Source organism: Neofelis nebulosa, chromosome 6 (genome assembly GCF_028018385.1).
Source record: "Neofelis nebulosa isolate mNeoNeb1 chromosome 6, mNeoNeb1.pri, whole genome shotgun sequence".
Lineage (NCBI taxonomy): Eukaryota > Metazoa > Chordata > Mammalia > Carnivora > Felidae > Neofelis > Neofelis nebulosa.
Window position 1 is genome coordinate 29,193,945 of NC_080787.1, and position 27,338 is coordinate 29,221,282.

The window sequence follows — 27,338 nt, forward strand, 5'->3', positions numbered from 1 at the left end:
ATAAGAAGATGTTATTAGTAATACTAAGATCTCCAAAAAATGTGTTTTTCTAATTTCTTTTGAAACCCCTACTCCACAGCTGCTTATCAGCCATTATTCTAATTTTAGAGACTGGTTTGTTATTCTAGGTTGGTTTTTTTCCCATATTTATCTAATAAAAAGAAAGATCAAATCTGACACGAACAGTGTATGAATTAGTACAAGAAAATCTGTTTTCTGAATCATATCTTGGTCCTGTAATACAGAATTAAAGAATGGTGTTATGCCTTACTACCAAAGGTAGAAAATTATGGCATTTTATCATATCTTTATGAAACACTTTGCCTCTATCATAATATCTCACATTAAGTATCAATGGAAGAAATCTTTTATTTTTGTGTTCTAGTAAATTAAAAGTCTTTAACTGTTTTATATTGTTGTGAACTCAAAAAACAAGTAGATAACAAGTGAACTGAGAACATAGAAACCAAAGCAGAATAAAGGAGGACGAGCACAACACTATCTCAAAGGCTGACAATTAGATCTTAAACATAATATATTAAAAAAAAAAAAACAATAAAAGTAAAGGTTGACTCTAGAAGCTTCAGATTGGTAACAGTCATTCATTCATTCATTCGTTCAAAAAGTGTTTACTATCCACCTTTTCTGTGTCAGTCACCATGAGGGATTCAATTCTGAGCAAAAACAGACAACTGATTCCTTGGTTCCCTGGTACCCTAGTGTACAAACCAATGGGGTAATGGATTGGAACAGGAGCTAATACAAAGAATGATTGCAAAAGAAATTAATGTGTGTGTATATGCATGTGTGTGTACGTGTATTTTTAATTCATGTCAGGATTTTAAAAGAGGTTTTAAGTAAGGAATTATTTGCTGATATTACATGTTTTCCCTAAGTGCAAATATATATAGTCTGTCTTTTTCACAGCCCTTAGGAACAGATAATATTCATGATCTGCTAACCTCATTTGTTCCCAGGGAAAAATAAAACAATTTCATAGTAGTGTCAGAAAGGGTCTCAGTTTCTGTTAGGGGTTTTTTTGGTTTTCTGGGGTTTTTTTTGTTTTTGTTTTTTTTGCATATTACCTTTTACTGATAGTATGGTTCTATTTTTGTAAAAATATTATATAAATGTAGATGTTTCCATGTATACATATTTTAATATACCTAAGGGTGTCTGTGGGTGGAATATTTCATTTTTTACTTTCTATTTACCTGGATTGCTTGATTTTGTTATAGAGACATGTTGCTTTTGCAACTTTACAGAGGTAAAGTGTATGTAGAACAATCTGGGCTGAACTTGGAGTGGAAGGGGAGAGGCTAACATTTGCAGAATTAAAATAGGATGAAAACATTCTGTTGGGGGAGGGCAAACTGAGCTCATGCTGAGGCCTTCACATCCACATCCCTACAAATAGAAAAAAAATATTTCAAAAACGAATAAATCCTTAGTCCCACTGGAAAACAAGAGAACCCTTGGTGGATCAGAAAAAGCTCTTAAAAAAAAAAAAAGAAATCTGGGATTAGCAAAGACCACTGATCAAAACATTCACAGGAGCATCTGGTTATAGAAGGTAGGAACAGCTCCAAGAAAGCCCCAGGCCTGCCCTGTACCCTAGGGGGGGACAGGGATACAGGTACAGTACCCTGAATCTCAGGTAACTCACTTCAGGTGACTGATTAGGGACCCCAGCAGGAGGAATCAGGAAGATCAGCTCTTGAACGACAGTGCTGTTCGCCCACCCATGTGAATAGCAAAACTTTACAATTCCTATTTGGGCTACTTTGAGCATAGTACACTAAGGTAAGTGACCAGCAAGATTCATCTAGTATTTTTTTTTTTTTTAAAGGTGAACCAGAAATGTTTATTGCAGAACTTTGGTCCAAGTTCCCATCAGGGAACTGGCCCCTCTTGGGTTTGGACTGGAGCCCTCTGTCCGGGGCTGCTCAGGTGAGACTGGAAGGGGAGAAAGAGTATGTCTGGGCCCAGGGTCTCAGAGCTGCGAGATGATGTTGGAGGCCAGGCTGCAGGTGAGCCCTGTACCATCCGGTTCCACATTCAAGGACTTCACTACGCCATCCTCTACCACCATGGAGAACCTCTTGAGGCGTCGGTTTCCAAAGAGAGACACCAGAGAATCATCTAGTAACAAACCTGTCTCCTTCCCAAAGGTCCCTGTGGGGTCAGCCAAGAGCCTAACCTTGCCTCCAGAGTTGTGAGCTCGTCCCCACTCTTCGGTGACAAAGACATCATTAAGGCTCAGACAGGCTATCACCTGGACCTCTTTGGCCTTCAGAGCCTCAGCCTGCTCCACAAATCCTGGCAGGTGGGTCTTGGAACAGCCAGGGGTAAAGGCCCCAGGGACTCCAAACAGCACTCCCTTCTTGCCCTTGAACAGCTCTGCCAGGTTCACCTTGTTCCCAGGTTCCCTTTCGAAAACCTCCACCGAAGGGATGGCCTCTCCTACCTTGATTGGGGCCATAGCTGGGGCGGCGCTTCTGAAACCGCAGGCCCCTCCGAGCGTCCACTTCCCTCCTCGTCGCCGATACCCTCCTGCTCTCGCCGCCGCCGATGCAGCGGACCCGATGGCAGTCGCCCGGAGGAGAGCTGAGCCCGCCCTGCCACCTAGAAGACGCAGCCCAGCCAACTGCATGCCCATACCAGAGACCACAATCGCTCCGCCCCCAGGCCCGAGCCTCCGATTCATCTAGTATTTTAAGAATTTGCATAGGATAATGGAAACTCAACTTTTGCGTTGAAGTTAAATTATTTATACCTTGTTTTTGTTTTGGAAAGTGCCATAAAAACAGTCTAAGGTATAGTTAAGATCTCAAATATCAAATTAGAAATTAGAGCGACAATATAAAGCTGGGCCTCATGGACAATATAAAGTCCATGAACAGACTGTACACTCAGTCCCAGTCGCCCTGCGACTTGGGAGAGGACCTGATGGTCTATGGGCTGTTAACTTAAAAAAGAAGTCAAACTAAAACAGAACAAGGTCTTTATTTAGGGTCTCAGAATTGCAATTTGGGGAGAACCGATTCTGGAGTAACCAGAAAAGTGTCCTGCTCCTGTGGGAAAGCAAGGGGTTTTTATGAGAAAGAAAGAAGGGGTCATTTTATGATTTAGAGAAAAAGAAGACAAACCTCCCAATTCGGTGCTAATTTTGATTATTATCTAATCGATTATTTTATTGCTGCTATCAAAAGAACTATACCTGGTATGCGTTAGTTAACTTTTATATCTTCATAAAGTTCATATTAACAGTTTTATGGCCCAAATGCCAGTTATTCTGTTGGATTTTATGAGCAACTGCTTGTAAAACAATCACCGCTTCTGGTACAGTTCAAGAATTCATTAGTTAGAAAGGAAATAGAGCTTCAAAACGGAGTCGTTCCTGTCCAGGAACGAAATTTTATACAATCACACAGGACGTGACCTTGGCAGAGGTCTGAAAGGCATCAAGGTCGACCCGCGAATCCTCTGACGTAATGTGTGGAAGTCTTCCCCTTAGGCTGGACGATGGACACAGTCAATGCCAGCACCCCATGCCGCCCTTGGTCAGGGCAGCTGCCAGCTCAGGTCACTCTGAACGCCAGTCTCCTCCTCTTCTCCGGGTATTCCAGCTTCCCCGGCCTGACCACACTCCCCTCCCCCCTGGCCGAGGCACCTCTGGCGCGGTTGCAGCCGCGGAGAACTCGAGGAGACCTGGCCGCCTCCCCTGGAAATTACCTTCTAATAGAAACCAAGAACGCGCGAATACAACTAATTACGGACGGTGGCTAGTACCGTGTAGGAAATACACAGGGAGCTGTGGTAGAAACTAACAGGCCTCCTCAGGATGTATGACGTGTCACTTGACCCTCCTCTACTTGGCCTGGGCCCCAGGTGAGTCACCCCATGTGATCCTCCTTCCAGGCCCTGCTGCAGCGGCGCCCAAGTGCCTCCCCCTGGTCCCAGGTCCTCCCCTCCAACCCTCGGCCCTAGCCGGGTTCCGCCTGGGATCCCCCGGCCCCTCCAAGGCGCGGTGAGCGGGACCTCTGGGAGCTCGGCTTGCAACTGGGCGCAGGGCGGCGAAGACCCCGGGATGTGCTCTCCCGGACGCGAACCCGGGAGGGCCGGCCAGAAGGGCTCGGCGGGTGCAGGGGGTGCCACGGGCGTGGCGGGGAGGAAGGGGCGCGTCGGGAGTGGGCGGCAAGCAAGTGATCCCGGCCCTCTCAGCCTCGCAGCCTCGCACGCTCTGCTCTCGGGCGAGAGAGGCGGGGGGGGGGGGGGGGGGGGGGGGGGGGAGGAAGCGGGCTGGGGTCGCCAAGGGGACTGGGCGGTTGCCTGCAGCTTTCGGAACTCCGAGCTCCGTTATCGCCCAGTCCAGCTCAGCTCCCAGGCCGACTCGAGCCCTTCCCAGCCTGCCTCTCCTCTTTTTCCGGGAACATCGTGATCAGCCCTCGATGACTCAACCCCGAGTTCCACCCGCTAACTCACCTTTGTCGCCTTCTCGGTTACCCATAACCGAGGCGTCCCAACCCCCTCCCGCCTGGCCTTCCCTGCAGCCTTTCTTGCAGACGCCGCAGGTTCTGATCCCTCCAGCCCAGGCTGGGGAAGAACGGATGGGGCCCCTCCCAAGCCACCAAGTGTTACCAACCTACCCCCTTCTTTCAGTCCCCACATCCCCACAGGCTGAGCATTTCAGCATTTGACTCACGTTCTTCAGGACCCATCCCTCTAGGATCACAAGTTCACACTTCTGCAGCCTTTAGGGTCTGCATCAGACCCTATACTTATTCTGTTCTTTTTTTTTTTTTTTTTAATTTACATCCAAGTTAGTTAGCATATAGTGCAACAATGATTTCAGGGGTAGATTCCTTAATGCCCCTTACCCATTTAGCCCATCCCCCCCTCCCACAACCCCTCCAGTAACGTCTGTTTGTTCTCCATATTTAGGAGTCTCTTATGTTCTGTCCCCCTCCCTGTTTTTATATTATTTTTGCTTCCCTTCCCTTGTGTTTATCTGTACACCTACTCAGTTCTAACGACGACATTGCCACTCAACCACAGACCGTTAGCCTCCTTCTTTAAAACTCTCTTCTCTTTTGTTTGTTGTTAGTAATTCTCTTTCCAGATTCATTTCATGCCTCTGGCTTCCCTTTGTCTTTTTTTGGCTCTTCTTTTCCTCTGTTCATCCTTATGTATTGGTATTCCTGAGGGTTGGATGCTGTCCCCGGCAAACCTCTCCAGCCTGTAACTGCACTGACATCCATTTGCTGATGACCCCTACATTGACCTCTGGCACCTAGACCTCTCACCTGAGCCTTCCATGGAAACTCAACCTACCCTAACCAAAGCAAAATTCATTCCCTTCTCGAAAGTCATTTGCCTTCCTGTTTCCAAACTTCCAATCTTGTTCACTGACGTTGCCATTCACTAGCTCTTCCTAGTGTAATCTGAAAATCAGCGAAGATTCCTCCTTCGTCCACTCATCCAACAATTTCCAGGTCCTGTCCTACCTTCTCCCTGAACAGCTTTTCTTTCTGTTAAAAAGAAAACTATAGGCCCAAAATGGTGTTACTTAGGCCAGACCAGGTTACCAAAACACAGCTTAATACAGTTGCAGTTTCAAACTCCCCCAGAAATGTTGTCTTAACAGGTTGATATGGAATTTTCTGATGGGTGTCAGTGAGTCTGTCACATGGCCCTCTCCATGACCCGCCCCTCCCACAAAGAAGTGAGTAAATCTGATAAAACTCCCTGTGCTTCCCCCTAAGGGAGAGTGACCTTGTCCAGATTGATCCCTTTCTTTTGCTTGTAACCTTCTGGCCCTACCCTCCTTGCCATAAAAACAACTCCTTTTTGAGAGTTTTCATTTTGTACAATTCCTCAGAGAGCCCCTCTGTTTGCTAGATGGGATGCTGCCTGATTCAGGAATCATTTAACACAGCCAATTAGATCTTCAGGTTTACTCACTTGAATTTTGTTTTTTAATACTTCCATCCCCTCTACCCCTCCTGCCACTGCCCTGATTGGGGTCTTTCATTTCAAGTATTGCAGCTCTGATACTTCTGTTTTTTCCCATCCCACTTGTCTGCATTCCTGCAGAGCAGTCTTCCCAGTACATAACTGCTTATGTGACCCACAGTCCAGAATTCTTCAGAGAGTCTCTGCAGCCTATAAGATAGAATAAAAATTTACTGGTATGACATATAAAGCCCTTTATAGATGTCTAGTCTAAACTGCCTCATATTTTATGATATTGCAAGATTTGTTGTTTCCTCCAACAGGCATACTTTTGCAAAGTTCTCTGACTCCTGGTTTGGAATACTGTCCTCTGATTAGCTCAGCATCATTCTTCAGATCTCTGCTCAAGTGTTACGGAGTGTGTGACGCCTTTCTTGATTTCCCCAGCCAGACTCCTTGTTGCTGCTTCTACTTTTTCTTACCCCTATACTAAGGGCCATTAGAGCACATATCACTATTTCATTTGTTTGCATATCTGTATAAGGAAAAGCCACAGTTCAGTCTTTCTCTTGAATAGAGAAAAACTCAGTCCTTTCCTTCTCCTGTGTTTCTCTCCCGTGTGTCTCCTTTACTTCTCATGCAAAACACTTTACTTCTGACCCTTCTCGTCACCAAATGTATGTGGGGGACTTCTCACATCAAGCAGGTCTTCACAGCACCAGCTAAAGTCCTATAATTTCATTAAATTCTAGCACATTCTACCTACAGACCATGTCAGGTCCCACAGGTTAAGGGCTCAGTCCCACAAGGCTGCTCCCCACCCACCTTCAACTTCAGATGCCAGTTGCAAGTAATAGGATTCCCAGGTTACCCACAATTTCTGTCCAATTTGGCTATTAATGGGAGATTCCTATGCCCCCCCCACCCCAGTTTGATTAATTTGTTAGAGTGACTCACAGAACTCAAGGAAACACATTTATCAGTTTATTAAAATATAAATAAAGGATGTAGATGAATAGATACATAGGGCGAGGTCTGGGAGGGTCCTGAGTGCAGGAGCTTCTGTCCTTTGGAGTTGGAGGTTCACCACCCTCCCAGGGTGGATGTGTTTGCCAATGGAGTAGCTCCCCAAATCCCATCTTACTGGGATTTTGTGGAGGCTTCATAATATAGGCATAATCAGTCACTAATTCTACTTTCAGCCTTCTTCCATCTCAAGAGAATGGGGGAGGGGAAGGGCTGAAAATTCCAAGTTTCTAATCACAGCTTGCTCTTTCCAATACCAGCTCTCATCCAGGAGCCATCCAGGACCCCACGGAGAAAAAAAGACACTATTATTAACCGAGGAAATACAAGGGTTTCAGAAATCCTATGTCAGTAGCTCAAGTCAACGACCAAATATTACAACAAAGGAAGTTCCTAGTGTTCTTATCACTTAGGAAATTACAAAGGTTTCGGGAGCCTTGCGTCAGGAGCCGGGGCAGAGACCAATATATATTTTTTCTATTATCTCTTAATATCTATTAGGTATCTTGAGGTCAGGGACCTGTCTTCTATCATTATATTGCCAGACCCTAGTGTAGCTCCTGGCCTGTAGTAGGTGGTCAATAAAAGTTCGTGGCGTGAATGAAATAATTGGTCATACCACCGGTTAGGAGGTCACGCACCATTTCATGAATGCCAGGAGTTCATATAATAAAGTTATTAAGGCTGATGAACAAACATCAAGTTATCCAAGAATAACATTGCAAATGATCTGAAAGACTTTGCTCATCATATTGCTTAAATAACTCACAAGATAAGAACTCCCTGTCTTTGTGAGGATCTTATATTGCCTTTGGAATCCATGATGGCCCGGGGAGAAAGTGTATATGTTGCATAGTAGTGGCCAGGTGATAGAGCCCCGCCCTCAGCCCTTGCTGTTTTCGGGGCTTAAGGAATAGTTCCCTCCCTCATGAGGGACTGAGATTCTCTACCTTGAGGTGGATGGACACCCAGAAAGTAGTTGAACTGCTTGCCTTTGTTTAAAAAGAATGAAAATGTTCTCACCAGCTTTCACTAAGTAGGAGTATTGAAAATGCACGTCGTGTGTCCCTGTTTGCTTTCACTCTACGATACCCAAGCCTGCATTTTGAAATTAAAACTCATGCCCTTTGTGCAAAATCTAGTGCATCATCAAGGGTTTTGCACTCCTTGAGCACTAAGCTTGGCCAAGAAGGCACCCTTCTGGGTTTCCAAGGTCACCACTCAGTGTTGTGAGTCCTAGCTTCAGCCCCTTGCCTCCCTTAGCACCTTCTGAGAGACAGAATGGTAGGGTCTGGAGGGACTTTTTACATCTCAGCACAAGCCATGGACGGACTGAAATTAGCCTCCTGATGGTTGAGCCCTTCTCTCAACCGTTTTTGTTTGTTTGCTTGCTTTTTTAAGTTTTAGGAGTTTCGTTACCACAGGGCCCTGGTCAGGACTGATCTGGTCAAGCACACTAAGTCTCTCTAACTTTGCATTTGGGGAAACAGTTTCCTTGGGCTTCTCATGTAAATTCATCCAGCTCGCTTCAGCAGTGGCCTGGACCTCAGGGTGACACGGCCCAGAGTTGGCGGCACCCTATCCCAGGAAGATGGGTTTCCATTCACGTTTCTTTTTATTTGCATTCTGAAATGGACCACCCACGTGATTCCAGATCAAATAAGACAAGCTTCTCTTGATGAGGGAAAAGAAAAAGAAAAGAAGCGAGAGAGGAACCTTTATTTAGTGATTTAGCTATTTCTTAAAATCATATGATCATGAATATGAAAAAAATCTCCAGAGTAATAAGATTCTCTTAATTGAACTCAGATTTTAAATAAGAGAGCATGGTTTCAAAAGAAATAAGTGAATAAAAAAATGCATGAAATAAAATAACAAACATAGATTCTGGAAAACACCTTCTGTGTTCACACAGAACCAGCTCTAAGCCTCTTCCTATGGAGACCTGGCTTTCAGGTACTAGGTTAACCTGCTGGGCCAGAAAGTGCAAATTTCACCTGAGCCCCTGGATTACAGATGGCCTAAAATAACAAAGAATAACCATTAAGATAGACAGAAGCAGCATTGCTTTGCTTCACCATCATACTCTTGACAAAGATTAGATTTTCTTTTAAATCAGACAATTTCCTAGTATTTTCCTGGCTGCTTCTGACTGTGACTATGCAGAAAGCAAATGGCATGCTCAACTCTGTTCAGGCCTTAAAACACAGTCCTGCTAGCTGACCTCCAGTTCTACCTAGCCTTCTTATTCATCACAGTGAAGATTCTTCAAAGAGTTTCTTAGACACCTCCACGTGTCTCTTTTCATCCTAAATCCCACTCACTTTGATGGTTGTCTTAACTGTCACCAAGGTAAGTGTTGACGTGGGAATGTCAAATGGACTCTCCCTGCTTTAACTCTCCACTTCCTCTAACGCGAGCTGCTCTCCATTGTCCAGCTTCTGCTCTTCTCCATCTGCTTTTGTGCTTTTTTCCCTAGCAACCTTTTAGAATGTTGGTTGCTATTGCCTGGGCTTCTGTCATCAGACGGATGCCTTCCTGATCAGGAAGCTCCACTGGGCTGAGTGCATCCCTCTTCTGGCTTCTAGCTCCTTTATCCCATAGCTTTGTCTTTGTTTCTACTTGTGTCCTGGACATCTTCACCTAAATGTGTTACAAGCACTATAAAGCGCTTTTGACTCAAACTAATTCTTTATTTGACCCCGAACCTATCCTCTTTTTCTCATATTCTCTGAGTTAATTATATCATCTTGTGTCTAATTATTTGAGTTAGAATACTGAAACATCGCTGGAACTCCATTCTTTTCCTTGTCCCTTCCCCCTAAATCCACTTGCACATTAGATCCTATGGGTTCTGCTTCCTGATTAGCTCCCTGCTTCACTGTTGCCACTACTTAGGCTTAGGCCCAAATGGCCTAAAGCCAACTCCTTAACTAACCAACCCCTGGGCACTTTCTTCTGCATCCAAACCATCCTGAAGGCTGATGCTAAAGTCAGAAAAAAAGGGAAGGAGGAAGGGAGGGAGGAAGAGAGAGGAAGGGAAAGTAGGGAAAGGAGCGAATGAATGAATCAGGTTAATCCTCTAGTTAAAATCTTACAATGCTTCCCCATTGCCTGACCAATAAATCCCAAACTCCTTAGATTGGTGTAAGAACTCTTTCCAGGCCAGCCCTAACTTGCCCATTTAACTGTACTTATTCTGTTAGAGAGACATCACATTCACATAACTTTTATTACATATATTACCATAATTGTTCTATTTTATTATTAGTTAATATCTTACTGTGCCTCATTTATAAATTATGCCTTATCATAGGCATGTATGTACAGCAAAAGACATAATATGCATAGGGTTTGGTACTAGACAGATTCAGGCATCCACTAGGGATCTTGGAACAGATCTCCCCACGATTGAATATTGCAAACACAATCTCTCTTTTGCATCCATCTGAACTGCTAAAAAAAAAAAAAAGGGGGAAGGGCCATGTTTTATTCAGTTTTATTTTTCCATTTCTTTGAGACCTGATCCTGTCCACTGAAAGAAAACCAACCTCAAAGTAGGTTAGTGAATGCTTTATTCATTGTCTTCCTGAGGACTATAGTTTGGGAGGTGGTCTTTCTGATTGCTCTGAAGAGCTGCTCCAAAGCTTGTTACAAGAGGAAAGGGGGACCTGCTTTCAATCAGTACTCCAAATACTTGCACATTACAAGGTATAATTTGCTATGGTTATAAAAAGTAAGGTTTACTGATTTACATGTAGACCTGAGAAAGACCCTTAGGTCATCTAAATACATTATATTTCTGTTATATCTGATTGTTTGACAATGTTGCTTGCCTGCCTCTGCTTGACTGGTTTTCCAGTTCTTCCCAGTTTTGATTTCTCATTGAGGTCAGTTACTGGAGGCTGTAACCTCCTGTGACCAGTTACCTATTGCAGTTTTAGTGCACAGTCCCACACTCAGTAGAGTAAATGTTTAATAAAAGAAGTTTGGGGCTTTCCAGCTCTTCTATCTAGTGTGGCTCTGAGGGTGTGAATTTGCAGGGGAAGATTTATAAAACCCAAGCATCTGAATGTGAAAGTGGTTTGTGGTTAAAAAAAAAAAAAAGTCACCTTTCTCATTTTTAAAAATGGTAAGATAAAAAAGTGTAAAGTGTAAAGGAGAGTGTAAAGTATAAAAAAGTGTAAAGTAGAGTAGGAGAGCCCTGCCAGGTTGCATCTCTCGGTGCCTTACCCTCATAAATGAGTTATTTTAATTGTGAGAGTAAAAGAGGAAAATCCATGCTGGATTTCCCCAAGAATTCCAGTAAGGGCAAAGAAAAGTCAGTGTTAGGTCTATATTGAATGACCATGGATTTACCTTGCATTTTAGGGAAGGAAAGCCAGTGTGATAAGGAATCTTCTCTAGCACGTGGTCCCTATGAGTCTGGAAGGAAATCTGGGGGTGATCACCCAGAAACATGTCCCAGTGTTGGCGCCCAAACCTCCACTAAGGTATTTGAAAAAAGAAGGCAGGTAGGTCCTTCCTTCCCTCCCTTTTTTCTTTCTTCCTTTCTTTCTTTTTCTCTTGCTTTCCTTCCTTCCTTTCCTTTCTCTTTTTCTTTTTCTTTCTTTCTTTCTTTCTCCTTCCCTCCCTCCCTTCCTTCCTTCCCCTTTCTAAGACAGGTTCTTTGCCCCAGTCCCAGGTACCTGGAAAGCACTGGGAGGAGGCCCAGCTTTTTGCAGTGAGTGCAGGAACAGGAAGAATGGTGGGAGCACTGCTGGCCAGCCCTCACAAGCTGGGTTGTGCAAGGTTCAGAGTCTTGGATACTCCCCAAACTTTCCTTAAAGAGAAAACCCAGAAAAGCCTGGCATCTACCTTTCAGCTTCTTAGATATTGTGCCAGAAGATTTTCTGGGGTAGAAAAAATCAAGACCTCAGTTTTCCAAATGGCTTCCTCCTGGGAGTGTCACCACCTCCCAGAGGGAGGGAGTATGCATCCTTTGTCCACCCACTACCTGCAGACTCATTGGATCTCTGCTTCTCACATTTTGCCCACTTTGAGCAGGGTCTTATCTTTTTTAAGTTTTTATTTTGATTCCAGTTAATTAACATACAGTGCTATATTAGTTTCAGGTGTACAATATATTCAACAATTGTATACATCATTCAGTGCTCATCACAAGTGCACTCCTTAATTCCTATCACCTATTTCACCCATCCCCAGCCAACCTCCTCTCCCCTCCCCCCCGTAACCATCAGACTGTTCCCTATAGTTAAGAGTCTGTTTCTTGGTTTGTCTCTTCTTTTTCCTTTGTTTTGTTTCTTAAATTCCACAAATGAGTGAAATCATATGGTATTTGTCTTTCTCTGACTTATTTGGCTTAGTATTATACTGTAGCTTCATCCATGTCATTGCAAATGGCAAGATTTCATTCTTTTTTTATGGTCAAATAATATTCCACTGTATATATATACCACATCTTCTTCATCCATTCATCAATCAATGGATACTTGGGCTGCTTCCATGTCTTGGCTATTATAAATAATGCTGCTGTAAACATAGGGGTGCATATATCCCTTTGAATTACTGTTTTTGTATTCTTTGGGAAAGTACTCAGCAGTGCAATTACCAGATCATAGGGTAGTTCTATTCCTAACTTTTTGAGGAACCTGCTCAAACATACTGTTTTCCAGAGTGGCTGCACCAGTTTTCATACCCACCAACAGTGCACGAGAGTTCCTTTTTCTCCACATCCTCGTCAACACCTGTTGTTTCTTGTGTTGTTGATTTTAGCCATTTTGACAGGTGTGAGGTTGTCTCGTTGCAGTTTTGATTTCAGTGTCTTATTTTATTTTAAGTCTATTTATTTGGGGGGGGGGAGGGGCAGAAAGAGAGGGACAGAGAATCCCAAGCAGGCTTGCACTCTCGGGGCTCAATCTCATGTATTGTGAGATCATGACCTGAGCTGAAATCAAGAGTCAGATGCTTAACCGACAGAGCCACCCAGGCACCCCAATTTCAGTGTCTTACCTACCTGGTCTGTCTTTCAGAAGTGACTCATGAACCCAACCTGTTTGTCCAGTGAATGTCTGGGAGAGGTGGCTACAATTTCTTTGAAAGAACATTAGATATGAAGAACCATTAAGTACTGTAATATTGCTAACAGGATTGCCATGTCATTTGAATAACTTTTATGTTGTTCATAGGAAACATTGCAATGCTTACTATCTGTAACGAAAACCAAATAGATGTTAGATAGTTGCCTGGGAACTTATTTTATGGCCTTTAATGGAAGGGCAGAGATTCTAGTTCTGGGCTAGTCTCAGAATTTTGCATTGCAGATGTGTGGTAAATATCCATTTAATTAAATTGAGTTTGCTAAGCAATTGACCTCATCCAGGATAGTTCCATCCATTAGGGTTCTTTTTTTTTTTTTTTTTTAATCACTTAAGGCTTCAGGTGTCTATTTAGACATTTGGCTCATTTTCTGTGATCTGATTTTTAAAAGGTATAGTTAAATCAATACGAATCCATTTCTCCTGCTTAGATCAAGGTAAAAATGCTCTTCCAGTTTTATGGAAATTAGTTCCAGTTAGCCTACATAACACTGAGAATATACATAAAGAACAATAGAATTACATAACATAAATGTCACGGTGAAATGTTCCCAGTTAAAAGGGGAGCATCCTTTCTTCTCTTTTTGTGTTAGGGTTGAAACGTCAGCAGAATAGAATGAATTTATTCAGGGTGATGTTTTAGTCACTGTTCTGGTCACGGGTGAGTTACTGTGCTGTACGCTAATGTCAAAACCAACTTGTGTTCAATGAGCTGAATACAGGTTGCCGAATGCTTTTTGAATGGGTTTTTGTCAATCTATTATTTCCAACATTTAAAAGGGGAATTATTTTCAAAAATAAAACACAACCAAACAAAATATTTACCTGTGACAGTCCCAGATTCCTAAGTAAAATGAGCTGTGTTAGTATCATAATCAAGATTCTTGGTCAATCTTTATTTCCAATTTACTGATTGTAAATTCAGACTGCTTTATAAACACCTAAAAGGTTCTGTTTACTTTTATTTTACCTGGAGTACCAAAGTCCCAGTCCCCATCCAGGGAAGTCCTGGGAGATGAAAGGCCATGCTGTTGCTGAGAGTAAGAACTATACGGTTTCAGGCAGGGTTAACAACAGAGAGCAATTAAACTGGGATTGGAATGAAAAAGACATTCTCTGGAGCCAGATCTATTTGTTGACATCATTGCCATATCTGAACTGAGTTTTCTAAACATTAGACACCAATGAATCACTGAGTACTCCTGAGCAACTAGCCTTTGGCAAATGGTCTGGGATATTCTTGACTTCCACTCTACTGCCCTCTCTTCCTCCAGCCATCGGCTGGGACTGAATTGAAACTATACAAATACTGGAAGAAAACACTGGTGAACTGTATAATCTGGAGAACGAGTTTCTAACTATGAGTCAAAAATCTAGATGCAATAAAGGAAAAATCATTAAATTTGACTACATTAAAAACAAAAAATATGCCAAAATCACCAAAGCAATGTCAGAAAACAGATGAGAAGCTGGGAGAAAATATTTGCAACTTATACTACAAAGGACTAATGCTACTATATAAAGAGCATGTAAGAACTAAGAAGAAAAAGACCAAACAATTTTAAAAAATGAACAAAAGTCATGAACGGTTCATGGTGGGGGCGGGGGGGGGGAACAAAACAACAAAGAGGCAATGCTTTTAAACATATGAAAAGATGTTCAACCTCACTCATAATACAGGATATGGTAATTAAAACTACAGGAGATAAAACATCTCTCCCCTATCAGATTGGTAAAAATCCAAAGATGTCCATGTATTACTGTTAGTAAGGCTGTGAAGAAGCACTCAGATATAGCTGGGGAGAGGACAAAATGATACAAGCCCTATAGAGAGAAATTTGACAATAGCTAACAAAAATATATGTGTATTTGTCCTTTAACCTAACAATCCCATTTCTAGGAATCTAGGAATCTGGATTGGTGGATATTTCTCCATCAGTACAAAAGAGTATTTACACTAATATCTTACTACTGAAAGCATGGTCTACGGAACAGCAGCCTCAGCTACCTGGGTGCTTGTTAGAAATGCTGAGTCTCAGGACCTACTGAATCAGAATCTGCATTTTAACAATACCCCAGATCATTTACATGTGCATTCAAGCTTGAGAAGCACTGCACTAGGTTATTCGTGGCATTATTTGTAATGACCCAAATGGAAACAACCCAAATGGCCACCAGTGACACACGAAATACGATCAGCCATGAAAAGGAATAAGGATGCTGTGTAGCAAATACAGAGATTTCCAAAATGTATTGTCAAGTGAAAAAAGCAAGTTGCAGAACTATCGACAGATAACAAATGGATAGGTAATAGAATGACACTCTTGATAAGCGTGCACACGCATACACACATACATGTTTGCAAAAAGGTCAGCTGGAAAGACATGCCTGAAGCTAAACAAAACTGGGTTGATATCTCTGGGCATTACTTTATGTTTCACTACTCCAAAAATAAAATTTAAACCGTCACAACTGGGAGAGGGATGCTACAGGCATGCAGTGGGTAGAAGGGCCAGGGATGCTGTTAAACATTCTGTAGTGCCACAGCACAACAAAGAATTATCCAGCTCAGGTGTTAACAGTGTCCATGTTGAGAAATCCTGGCCTAGGGTAAGGATGGAGGAAACGCAAAAACAATTTGAGGTTTCCAAAATTAAACTCATTTTTAAAACGTGGCTAGCGTTTTCCCCTTCTCCTCTCACCTTTCCGTTCTCCATGACTGCTCCAAGGTGGCAAACATGGACTTTGTACACATTTGTATAATTTGTTAGTACCCTGGAGTTTAATTCACATGGACCAGAAGACTACTGCATTATGAACACACAAGATCGCGTAGGCTTTATTTAAAATTTCTGTCCCGCACTGTGCAACTTATGCCTACGTACCAAGAACTGGCACTTTTCTGGTCACTGACAACATTAATTCACGGTCTCTTTACCAAGTCACAGTAAAGCGCTGGTGTGTCCGCGTACTGTCGCTCTCTGACTGAAAACTCCAGAGGTTTTCGTTTGATTCACCTACCTGGTGGCCCAGTGGGCGAGGTCAACGCAACTAGACTAGAAAAGTACGCGCGGCCCATAGGCCGGCCCCAGGGTGGCGGTCAAAGTGCAGTGGAGTACCTGGCGCACACCTGGTCACCTCCCTTCACCGCCCTCCTGCGAGCCCCAGGCTGCTGACGGACAGCCGCCCCGGGATCTGGGGATGGGCGGTGCGCTGGCTCGCTTCCCCTGACTCCGCCCGCCCTCCGGCTCCGCCGGTATTTGAGCCCCAGAGCTTCTCCCTTCTCTCCAGACCGCCGCGCCAACCCTCCGAGGTACCGTCTGGTGTGGGACCTGCCCCGGCCCGCGGGGACCTGTCCTCCACTCCAAGGTTAGGAAAGCGCCGGAGGCAGGGTGGGGCCGCGAGGGGCGCGTGGACGGGCTGAGCTTGGTAGCTCAGGGATCAGGGTTTTGCAGGGACGGGGGCGTGGCCATGCGGGGCCCGGGGGCACGTAGGGAGGGCGTGGCCTCGCGGGGGTCGGGGACGCGCGCGGGGAGGGCGTGGCCTCCCGGGGTCGGGGCGCGCGTGGGTAGGGGCGTGGTCACGCGGGGCCGTGACCCTCGAAATCTTGAGGGGGAGGGGGTGGGGTATGAGCGTTTGGGCTCGGGTTCCCTTGAGAAGTCCAGTGGTCTGGCGGACACTGACACCATCTGGTGAGTAGTGTCTGGCCGCCCAGACCCGGACGCGCAGCCCCGCGTCCGCAGTGGAGGCAGCGGGAGCCGGCATGGGGGCTGCGCTGAGCGTCCAGAGCTGCTGCGCGGGGCCCCGCAGCCACAGGTGACCCCGCGAGGCCTCCGGCCACAGGTGACCTCGCCTGTTCTATCCGCGAGGCGCCGGGCGTTGGGAACCCAGGGTAGGGGGCTTGGAGGCCTGAGAGAAGGCCAGGGGTCGGTGCCAAAGGCGGCCGAATTTGGGCTCCCCAGCGCCTATTCACTGAAACTGCTCCTTGGTGATCTTCCTGCCCACACGGTGTGGCCTGCTGGCCTGTGGTCAGGTGCTTCGCAAATTCCGCAGCACCTTCCAGGTTACTCAGGCCTGCGAAGATAATCGTGAGCATCATTCCAGATATTGTTACCTCTGTGTTTTTTTTGTTTTGTTTTGTTTTTTTATTAAACTTACTGCAGACAAAATATTACAAGATGTGGTGTCTTCAGGGCTAAGAGGACAATGGGGAAAATTTTAATCATACTTGGGGTTTGTGTGCTAGATGAAATTGGCACATGAATTACTTTCTTCCCCCTCTTCCCCATATAAAGCTCAAGTTCAGAAAAGAGAAGTATGGAAAATTAATATTCATATGCTGCCAGGAATACCTAGATGCCAGGGTGGAACTGGGTCAGTGTTGGTACTTTTGCTGCCTGGGCCTGTACAACTGTACCTGGGGACAGGAATATGACCCAAGGCTAACTGCTTCTTCCTGGGTGTGGTTTAGGACTGGTGTGGTGAGATGGGATGAGAAAAATAACCTTGGATTCAGCATTGTATTGCTGTATTGCATTTCTGGGGCTAAGAAATGTGCACTCTGGTTGACATGAATGAAACTGTTATCAGTATTACAGGGTGTGTTCCAGTATTGCATGATTACTTTTGAGTGATTGTATCCTTCGGTTTATACCATCACAGAGAAAGGGTGCAATTTTAGTCATACTTGGCCACATAAACTAAATATTTAAAATTATACAAGGCCAATTCCAATTCAAGGCATTTTATTACATTTTAGCATCTTATAGTTAGCTCCACCTGTAAGAGTAGAGTGAAATTAGAATGAATGGAGTCATCATTCTTTTCTGTTCATACTAAGAGCACCCTCTATCACACCAAGTGTGTGTTGTAAGACCTGGGGAGGGGGTGAGGGAGGAACCACACACCTTATGTTTCCAAGCTTGCTGACCTGAGATCAGGCCTAGACAGAAGAAAGGAAATAGTGTATAATCCTACCCATTTGTTGAATACCCACTGTGTGCCAGACATTACTTTATTTAATCCTCACAGTAAACCTGCAAATAGAAGGAATCATCCCAGGACACCTGGGTGGTAAGCTTCTGACTTCGGCTCAGGTCACCATCTCATGGTTGGTGACTTTGAGCTCTGAATGGGAATCTGTGCTGACAGCTCAGAGCCTGGAGCCTGCTTCGGATTGTGTCTGTCTCTCTCTGCCCTGCCCCCCCCCCCCCCCCCACTTGTGCTCTGTCTCTCTCAAAAATAAATAAACATGAAAAAAACCTAAAAAAATAGAAAGAACCATCCCCTGTTTACATACTAGAGAACTGTTGTTCAGAGAAGTAAAATAAAAATACACATATGCTTACACACAGTATACACACAAGTACACCAGAAAACAAAGGTAGGGATGAAGCAGAAGCCCACATCTCCATTAAGCCAATCTTTAAATGGTTGGATTTTGTAGGAAATTAAGGCATCTTTAATCCAAGAAGCACAAATAGTGACACCTTAAAAAGTTAACAGTCAGTTGAATCAAATCAATTGTGAACAATAATTGCTCAAAGATAACTGATAGTGCTATGGGGAAAATAATAGTGCTAGGATAGATTTGATTTGTTAGTCTTGTTTTATACACACACTCATATGTGAAATAGAAAACCTTACTACCCAATTTTTATGTTTGTGATTAAGTATTGTTTTTATTTTTAAAAGGTACACTGTTATTAAAACCATAAATAACTTTGGAATATATAATGCATTTTGCACATGTATGTGTGCATCTGTGTGTTGAGTATGAAGGACACTTTTGGTTGTCTTACTGAAGCCAAATAGTAGGGACTTGGAAAGCCAGTGATAAGGTGTTGAGTTTCCAATGTGATCTGTGAGATATGCATCCTTATTACTGGTGTGTTCATTGAATGGATAGGAGAAAGCTTGCACTTCCTTAAAAAAAAAAAAAAGAAATCCCACACTATAAAAATCTCACTAGATTGTTTATAATTTTCTTTGATATTTGAAATATTGTAGTGAGTGGTAAACTATTTAAATTTGAGTTTATTTTTGTTTCTTTTCTAGAACTAAGATCGCTTTGATCTTTTATGATTATTAAGAATTTGTATGTTATTACAAAGTGATAATGAAAGTTGTTCTATGATTATGTACTAGTGGCCTATAATTAGTGGGGTATTTTCAAATTCACATTTTAGGACAAGATGGATTTTAATAAATAGCATTCAATGCTTGGGCATTTATTTCACAAGTAAAAGAGGAATTGGGTAATAGCCAAAGAAATGGCTTTTAAACATTGTTTAACTCTGCTCACAAAAGTAGTTGGTAAATTTGTGATATGTGTTCAGTTCCTTTCATAAAACTCTACTAAAAATGACATCAAGGAGCCCTTGAAAGCATTAAAAACAAAGGACAAAGAAAAGGAGAGGGGACAAACAGTGGCCAAGTGATGTCAGAATTTGGGAGGAAAGTGATGGAGGAGGAGTTCCATGTCATGGAGATGACAGTGGTCAAGGTTGGAGGCTCCAGTACCTGCAAAGGCAGGAATGAAGTGCAGGGCTGAAAAATGGGGCCCTGTTAGAAAGCGTGTTGCCAGATCCATTAGACCCCATGGTATCCCTGAACCTGGCAACTAGGAAGCCACCTGCCAGAAGATCGGGTTTCAGCCATATAGGATCTGATGCTCAAACTCAGGGACCTCAAGCACTGGGTTGAATTGAGGAGATTACTGATCTGATAGAAATTCCCCAGCCCTACCCTGCTTGCTTCCAGAACACCACCAGCAGCCAGATCAGAAGGTTCCTCCCATTTGCTGCACAACAACAAAAAAATGCAGCTATCAGGTGATCACACTGCATGAAAGCCTCCAGCTGACTTCCTCTCCATGTAAACAGAATTTGCAACATTGTTTTGTGTTTTCCTCTTAAATGTGACTGCTCCCCAAGGATTGTCCCCCATTTGTGGGAAGCCTGTGTATGAAATAGACTTAGATAAAGCAAACACAAACCACAATAACAGCAACAACAAAAGCCTCAGAGAGAGAGGTGTGTGTAGGGAGCAGAAGACATCTCAATAAAACCGTAATGTTGTTCTCCAAGGAATTGGAATGGAGGGCTGTAAAGAAGGAACAGCAGAGAATAAGGAGAAATCCTTGGAAATTAAAAATATAATGGCTCAAATTAGAAAAAAATCAGTAGAAAACTTGGAAAAAAAAAAGTCATGGACATCCTTCCGGAAATGGAACAAAAATGGCACTGTGATGGAAAATGCAAGAGAAGAAGAGAAGAAAGAGCAGAGCTTTCCACCTCTGTAGCAAGCAGCCTTGCCCATCTCACAGCACCCTACAAATACTGTTTTCAGTGTGTGCGGTGATGAAGGCGCTTAGTATCTGGTAGATCAGTCCACGAGTTCTAGTGTCTGACTAATAGAGGATACAGAAAAAGAGAACAGAGTCAGTCTGAGGGAACTAACTCCTGACTTAATTTGTTTCCCAGAGAGGAAGGAAAATTTGAATTGCTAGATTGGAAGGGTCCCCCAAGTGCACAGCAAAATAAGTAAATGGGGCCCCTCTTAAGGACACACTGTGACATCTCAGAACATCAGGGATAAGGATAAGAATTTGTGAGCTTTTTAAGAATGAGGATGTGGGGAAGGGGGAATGGAACTGGGGTCAGAATGTCATCAGACTTACCAACAGCAGAGCTGAAGGCTGGAAAGCAATAAAGCAATGTGGCAGAAATTTGGATGTAAAATAATGTGTAGTGCATTCCAGACCCTGAGAAACTGTCAGTCATATGTAATGGTAAAGACTTCTGGGCATGCAAGATCCCAAAATGTATGCATTCTGTTTTAGAAAACTATTGGACGATTTCCTTCATCAAAATGAGGTAAACAATGAAGCAGGAAGACATTGGGGTCTGACACAAAGGGTATTTTTAGCAAAGAGATACCTCAGAGAAGATAGCAGTGTGGCAGGCTGAAGAGCAGTCCAAAATGTGGCTGATAAACAGTTGTATCAACACGCAGGTATAGTGAAAGAGAAAAGTGATGCACTTGCAGCGCAGATGAACACCTCTAAGTGCAATTATGTTTTATTTTATTTTATTTTTAATTTTTTGTATTTAAAAACATTTTTTTAATGTTTATGTTTTGAGAGAGAGAGAGAGAGAGAGTGTGAGCGGGGGAGGGGCAGAGAGCCAGAGGGAGACACAGAATCTGAAGCAGGCTCCAGGCTCTGAGCTGTCAGCACAGAACCTGATGTGGGGCTCGAACCCACAAGCTGTGAGATCATGACCTGAGCCAAAGTCAGACGCTTAACTGACTGAGCCACCCAGGTGCCCCTAAGTGCAATTATGTTTTAGAAAAATTAGGTGTATAAAAACTTTATGTGGTAGTCTCATTTACAGCATAGCATCTTAAGGACTTGCAAGGAAACCTCTATCCAGCTTTGTCCACTGGTGTGGCCCAAACAATAACACCAAAACTCACACTCCTTGAAGATTCAGATTTTGTATTTACAATTCTCCATTAAAAGAAACCAGGAGAAGGGCTGATACCTCATGTCTTTGGACTGGAAATAAAATAGATAGGTAAGTAGATAGATAGATAGATAGATAGATAGATAGATAGATAGATAGATAAAGAACCAGGGTTGTTGCCCTAGAGCAGGGATGTTTGAGATCAACATGTCAAGATAAAATAATCAATTTCAAGAGACACCCACTAGCACAGTTAATGACAGTTTGAGCGCCAACAAGAAAACCAAGACCAGCTAATTGAAATGCGTTGTCAAAATACCTGAGTCCATTAATAAGTTCAGATGAGGCAGACAAAATGAGTTTTAAAAAGGCACAGAAGAATTTGAATAATGTTTTTCAGGAAATGCTGTGTGATGATCCATATGTGATTGTTATGTAAAAAGTTCTGTTATTCCAGGTTCCTAGGCTAACAAGCACAGTAGTTCTACAACCATAAAGGCCTAAAAATTCAACTAAAGTACTTATAGACCGAGTCTACAATGCAGGTAGAGGAAAACGCATAGCATTTCATTTTAAAGAAAGACATTGGGTTACCAGGAACTGAAATTTGGTGTTTGGATGAGGCCTTGTAAAATCCCAGCAAAGGGAGAAGTGAAGCTCAAAACTCCCCCACTTACTGGAATGTGCTGGTTACTCACTAGAGTGAGTGCTGGGTTCCAAGGAGCAGCTGGGATGGCAGGTGACCAAGAATCAGGCTTCCTGTGTTTGTGTGTGTGTGGGGGGGATGGTCCCGAAGCATTAATATCACCTTAGGAAATATATAAGAAGATATAACAAAGTTAAAATATGTTAAACCCGTGGTGTTAATACTTGAGCACAGGGGTAGAAATGAGTTTGTAACTAATGTTTTGTGTCTTAAAAAAAAATTTTTTTTTGTTTATTTTTGAGAGAGAGACAGAGCATGAGCTGGGGAGGGGCGGAGAGCGAGGGAGGCATAGAATCTGAAGCAGGCTCCAGGCTCTGAGCTGTTAGCACAGAGCCGGATGCCGGGCTCGAACTCACGAGCTGCGAGATCATGACCTGAGCAGAAGTCTGATGCTTAACCAACTGAGCCACCCAGGCGCCCATTTTGTGTATTTTTATTTTTTGTTTATTTTTTTAATTTTATTTTTTAAAATTTACATCCAAATTAGTTAGCATATAGTGCAACAATGATTTCAGGAGTAGATTCCTTAGTGCCCCTTACCCATTTAGCCCATCCCTCCTCCCACAACCCCTCCAGCAACCCTCAGTTTGTTCTCCATATTTATGAGTCTCTTCTGTTTTGTCCCCCTCCCTGTTTTTGTATTATTTTTGTTTCCCTTACCTTATGTTCATCTGTTTTGTCTCTTAAAGTCCTCATATGAGTGAAGTAATATGATTTTTGTCTTTTCTCTGACTAATTTCACTTAGCATAATATCCTCCAGTTCCATCCCCATAGTTGCAAATGGCAAGACTTCATTCTTTTTGATTGCCGAGTAATACTCCATTGTATATATATACCACATCTTCTTTATCCATTCATCCATCGAGGGACATTTGGGCCCTTTCCATACTTTGGCTATTGTTTATAGTGCTGCTATAAACACGGGGGTGCACGTGTCCCTTCGAAACAGCACACCTATATCCTGTGGATAAATGCCTAGTAGTGCAATTGCTGGGTGGTAGGGTAGTTCTGTTTTTAGTTTTTTGAGGAACCTCCATACTGTTTTCCAGAGTGACTGTACCAGCTTGCATTCCCATGTTTTGTATATTTTTAAACGTGTTTGAAAGTCTTAGGTTATCCTAGCTTATTGGATTTGTAAGTCTTGATTTATAAGGTTTATAGAAGTCTAAATGTTTACTAAGGTTTAAATATTTTTAAGTTTGCTTTAAATATTTATTTTTTTCATTTTTTTAATGTTTATTCTTGTGAGAGAGAGAGAGAGGGAGAGAATTAGTCTGACAGGGGGCTGGAACTCATGAGCCATGAGATCATGACCTTAGCAGAAGTTAGATGCTTAACCCCACCCAGGGACCATTAAGTTTGCTTTGAAAGATGTCAAAAGCATTAAAAAATCTGATATATTAAAATAAATAACTGATGCTTAAATATTTAAGCACAATAATTTCTTTGCAGTGTAAGCCGTATACTGCCAAACAATTGACAATTAATGAAAGTATTTTAGTAGGGAATGTTGTTCCCTGTCTATGAAAATTCCTTTTGGGCAGGAAGGCCCCTGAGCTCAACAGCAGGGCGATAGACTGTGGGAGAGGAGAAGGGGACCAGTAGATGACTCTGTATCTGAGCATATGAAACAGTTAGTGGAAAGGTCTAGTGACATGTAGAACATTTGGGGGAAGTTGCCATAGCTACATAGAAAACTAAAGAAATGTGGGGGTAAAGGCAATATTAACCTAAGGAAAAGCAGTGTTAAGTGATAGGAAATGTGCCCCTAGGATACTACTTGGTTTAGCACTGATCACTACTAGCTCTCATAAAGCAAGCCATGGGTGGGGAAGGACAAGGGCAGCAGTGTAAGAGAACCTGTAGTTATTTGTGATATCTCTTTGAGCACTGTCTGACATTTAAACTAAGTGTGTGAATATTAATTTCACAAAAATAAAAATGAACCAAATCCTGGCCCCTAAAAATAATAGAGGCATGTTGTAGAAAATGTGAAAATGCAGAAAAATATAAAAAATATAAAAATGACCTGTAGCTGAGAAACATTGGGTGCACAATATTTCCTTCCATTCTGTCTTTAAAGTATGCTTACATGTACTTTTCTTCCTAGTTAACATGGAGAACATTTAAAAGTTGTATTTATAGTGTTATATCCTCTTTTTCAGCTTAATTTTGTATAGCCTGGAACATTAGTATGCTTTTTAAAAAATTAATACCTCCTTTACTGTCCATCATGAATGTGACAGAATTTGTGGTTCTCTGTTGTTGGGCATTTAAAACTTTTCTATAGCATATGAAGTAGTTAGTAGTTGCTTTTGTCCGTAATATTTTTTTATATTAAATTTATTGTCAAATTGGTTTCCATACAACACCCAGTGCTCATTCCAACAGGTGCCCTCCTCAATGCCCATCACCCACTTTCCCCTCTTCCCCACCCCTCATCAATCCTCAGTTTGTTCTCAGTATTTAAGAGTCTCTTATGGTTTGCCTCCCTCCCTCTCTGTAACTGTTTTTATTCCTCTCTTCCCCTCCCCCATGGTCTTCTGTTAAGTTTCTCAGGATCCACATATGAGTGAAAACATATGGTATCTGTCTTTCTCTGCCTTATTTCACTTAGCATAATACTCTCCAGTTCCATCCAATGTCCATAATATTTTTTACGGTTTTATTGAGAAATCATTGACATATATCACTGTGTAAGTTTAAGGTATACAGCATGATGGTTTGATATACATATGTTGTGGAATTATTACCACAATGGGTTCAGCTAACATTCATCTTCTCATACAGATGTGATAAAAAAAAAAAAGAGTAAAGGGAAAAAAATTCTCCTTGTGGTGGTAACTCTTAAGACTTACCCCTTTAACTATCTTTTAACTACCTTCTAACATAGCTAATGGCAATATTAGTTTACAAGCATCATGTTGTACATTACATCCGTGATACTTACGTATCCTGTATTTGGAAGTTTCTACCTTTTGACCACCTTCCTCCAGTTTCCTCTCCCTTCAACTCCCACCTCTGGTAACAAGTCTAAACTCTTTCTTATGAGTTTGTTTTGTGTTATTCCACATATCAGTGACATCATACAGTATTTGTCTTTCCTCTATCTGAGTTATTTCACATAGCATAATGCCTTCAAGGTCCATCCATGTTGTTGTAAATGGTAGGATTTCCTTGTTTTTTTTTTTTTTATGGCTGAATATTATTCCATTGCATAACTATCACAACTTCTTTATCTACTGATCCACAGATGGACACTTAGGTTGTTTCCATGTCTTGGTTATTTCAAATAATGCTGCAGTGGACATGGGAGTTCAGATTATCTTTTCCAGTTAGTATTTTTGTTTCCTTTGAATGTAGTCCCAGAAGTGGATTTGTTGGATCATATGGTAGATCTATTTTTAATTTTCTGAGGGTCCTCCATACTGTTTTCCATAGTGGCTATACCAACCTCAATAGCAGTGCACAAGAGTCCCGTTTTTCTCCACATGCATACTAGAATTTGTCATCTTTTGTCTTTTTTGATGATGGCCATTCTAACAGGCATGAGGTGATATCTTATTGTGATTTTAAATTGTATTTCCCTGATGATTAGTGATGTTGAGCATCTTTTCATATACCTGTTAATCCTTCCTATATCTTCTTTGGGGAAATGTCTATTTTCAGGTCATCTTCTTTATCCATTCATCTGTCAATGGACTTTTGGGCTCTTTCCTTACTTTGGCTATTGTCGATAGCACTGCTGTAAATATTGGAGTGCATGTGCCCCTTTGAAACAGCACACCTGTATCCCTTGGATAAAAACCTAGTAATGAAATTTCTGGGTCGTAGGGTAGTTCTATTTTTAATTTCTTGAGGAACCTCCTGTTGTTGCCTGAGTTGTTAATTTAGCCACTCTGACAGGTTTGAGGTGGTATGTCATTGTGGTTTTGATTTGTATTTCCCTGATGATGAGTGATGTTGAGCATTTTCTCAGTGTCAGTTGGCCATCTGGAAGTCTTCTTTGGAGAAGTGTCTATTCATGTCTTTTGCCCATTTCTTCATTGGATTATTTGTTTTTTGGGTGTTGAGTGTGATAAGTTCTTTATAGATTTTGGATTCTAACCCTTTATCTGATATGTCATTTGCAGATATCTTCTCCCCTTCCATTGGTTGCTGTTTAGTTTTACTGATTTTTTTCCTTCGCTGTGCAGAAGCTTTTTATCTTGATGAGGTCCCAATAGTTCATTTCTGTTTTTGTTTCCCTTGCCTCTGGATATGTTTTGAGTAAGAAGTTGCTGCGGCCGAGGTCAAAGAGATTTTTGCCTGCTTTCTCCTCTAGGATTTTGATGGCTTCCTGTCTTACATTTAGGTCTTTTATCCATTTTGAATTTATTTTTGTGTACGGTGTAAGAAAGTGGTCCAGGTTCATTTTTCTGCATGTCGCTGTCCAGTTTTCCCAGCACCATTTGCTGAAGAGACTGTCTTTATTCCATTGGATATTCTTTCCTGCTTTGTCAAAGATTAGTTGGCCATTCATTTGTGGGTCCGTTTCTGGGTTTTCTATTCTGTTTCATTGATCTGAGTGTCAGTTTTTGTGCCAGTGCCATACTGACTTGATGACTACAGTTTTGTAATATAGCTTGAAGTCTGGGATTTTGATGCGTTCAGTTTTGGTTTTCTTTTTCAAGATTGCTTTGGCTATTCTGGGTCTTTTCTGGTTCCATAAAAATTGTAGGATTGTTTGTTCTAGCTCTGTGAAGAATGCTGGTGTTATTTTGATAGGGATTGATGAATGATCATTTTAATATGCTGCTGAAATCAGTTTGCTAGTATTTTATTAATTTTTGCATCTACATTTGTCAAAGATGTTGGCCTATAGTTGTCTTCCCTAATAGTAGGGAAAGCCTTTTCTGGTTTTGGTATCAGGATAATGCTGGCCTTATTAAATGAATTTGGGAGTGTTCTCTTCTCTTTGAGTTTGAGAAGGATTGGTATTAATTCTTTAAATGTTTGGTAAAATTCACCAGTGAAGCCTTATGGTTCTGGCCTTTTCTTTGTTGAGAGATTTTTGATTACTAATTCAATCTCCTTTCTAGTAA

The 27,338-nt window shown here is 42.2% G+C and overlaps 2 protein-coding genes and 2 long non-coding RNA genes across 6 annotated transcripts in view; 2 read left to right on the forward strand and 2 right to left on the reverse strand.

The window, feature by feature from the left end:
- Window positions 1-1,850: 1,850 nt before the first annotated feature.
- LOC131513425 (peroxiredoxin-5, mitochondrial-like) lies at window positions 1,851-2,690 on the reverse strand. Its single transcript, XM_058732597.1, has one exon. It carries the CDS (start codon window positions 2,657-2,659, stop codon window positions 1,994-1,996), a length of 666 nt encoding a protein of 221 aa, XP_058588580.1. The 5' UTR covers window positions 2,660-2,690; the 3' UTR covers window positions 1,851-1,993.
- An 816-nt stretch (window positions 2,691-3,506) lies between these two features.
- Window positions 3,507-6,547, forward strand: LOC131513873 (uncharacterized). The gene is made up of 2 exons (XR_009262857.1): window positions 3,507-3,891; window positions 6,279-6,547. It is a non-coding gene; the product is annotated as an uncharacterized LOC131513873 (long non-coding RNA).
- A 379-nt stretch (window positions 6,548-6,926) lies between these two features.
- Window positions 6,927-11,830, reverse strand: LOC131513874 (uncharacterized). Its single transcript, XR_009262858.1, has 2 exons — window positions 11,670-11,830; window positions 6,927-8,655 (listed from the first exon to the last, which is right to left on the reverse strand). It is a non-coding gene; the product is annotated as an uncharacterized LOC131513874 (long non-coding RNA).
- A 4,437-nt stretch (window positions 11,831-16,267) lies between these two features.
- The window catches only part of SERPINB6 (serpin family B member 6), a 30,881-nt gene continuing 19,810 nt past the window's right edge, over window positions 16,268-27,338 (forward strand). Inside the window, exon 1 of one of the 3 annotated variants that reach the window (XM_058733179.1) lies at window positions 16,268-16,448. The gene's annotated coding sequence lies outside the window, so the exon portion shown is untranslated. Of the gene's footprint in view, window positions 16,449-16,650; window positions 16,772-16,977; window positions 17,168-27,338 lie in introns of those variants that run through there. The other 2 variants (XM_058733178.1, XM_058733180.1) reach the window with 2 other exon arrangements.

Excerpts from the sequence above, each read along its gene's own strand:
- LOC131513425 (XM_058732597.1), bottom strand. The coding sequence starts at position 2,659 with ATGGGCATGCAGTTGGCTGGGCTGCGTCTTCTAGGTGGCAGGGCGGGC.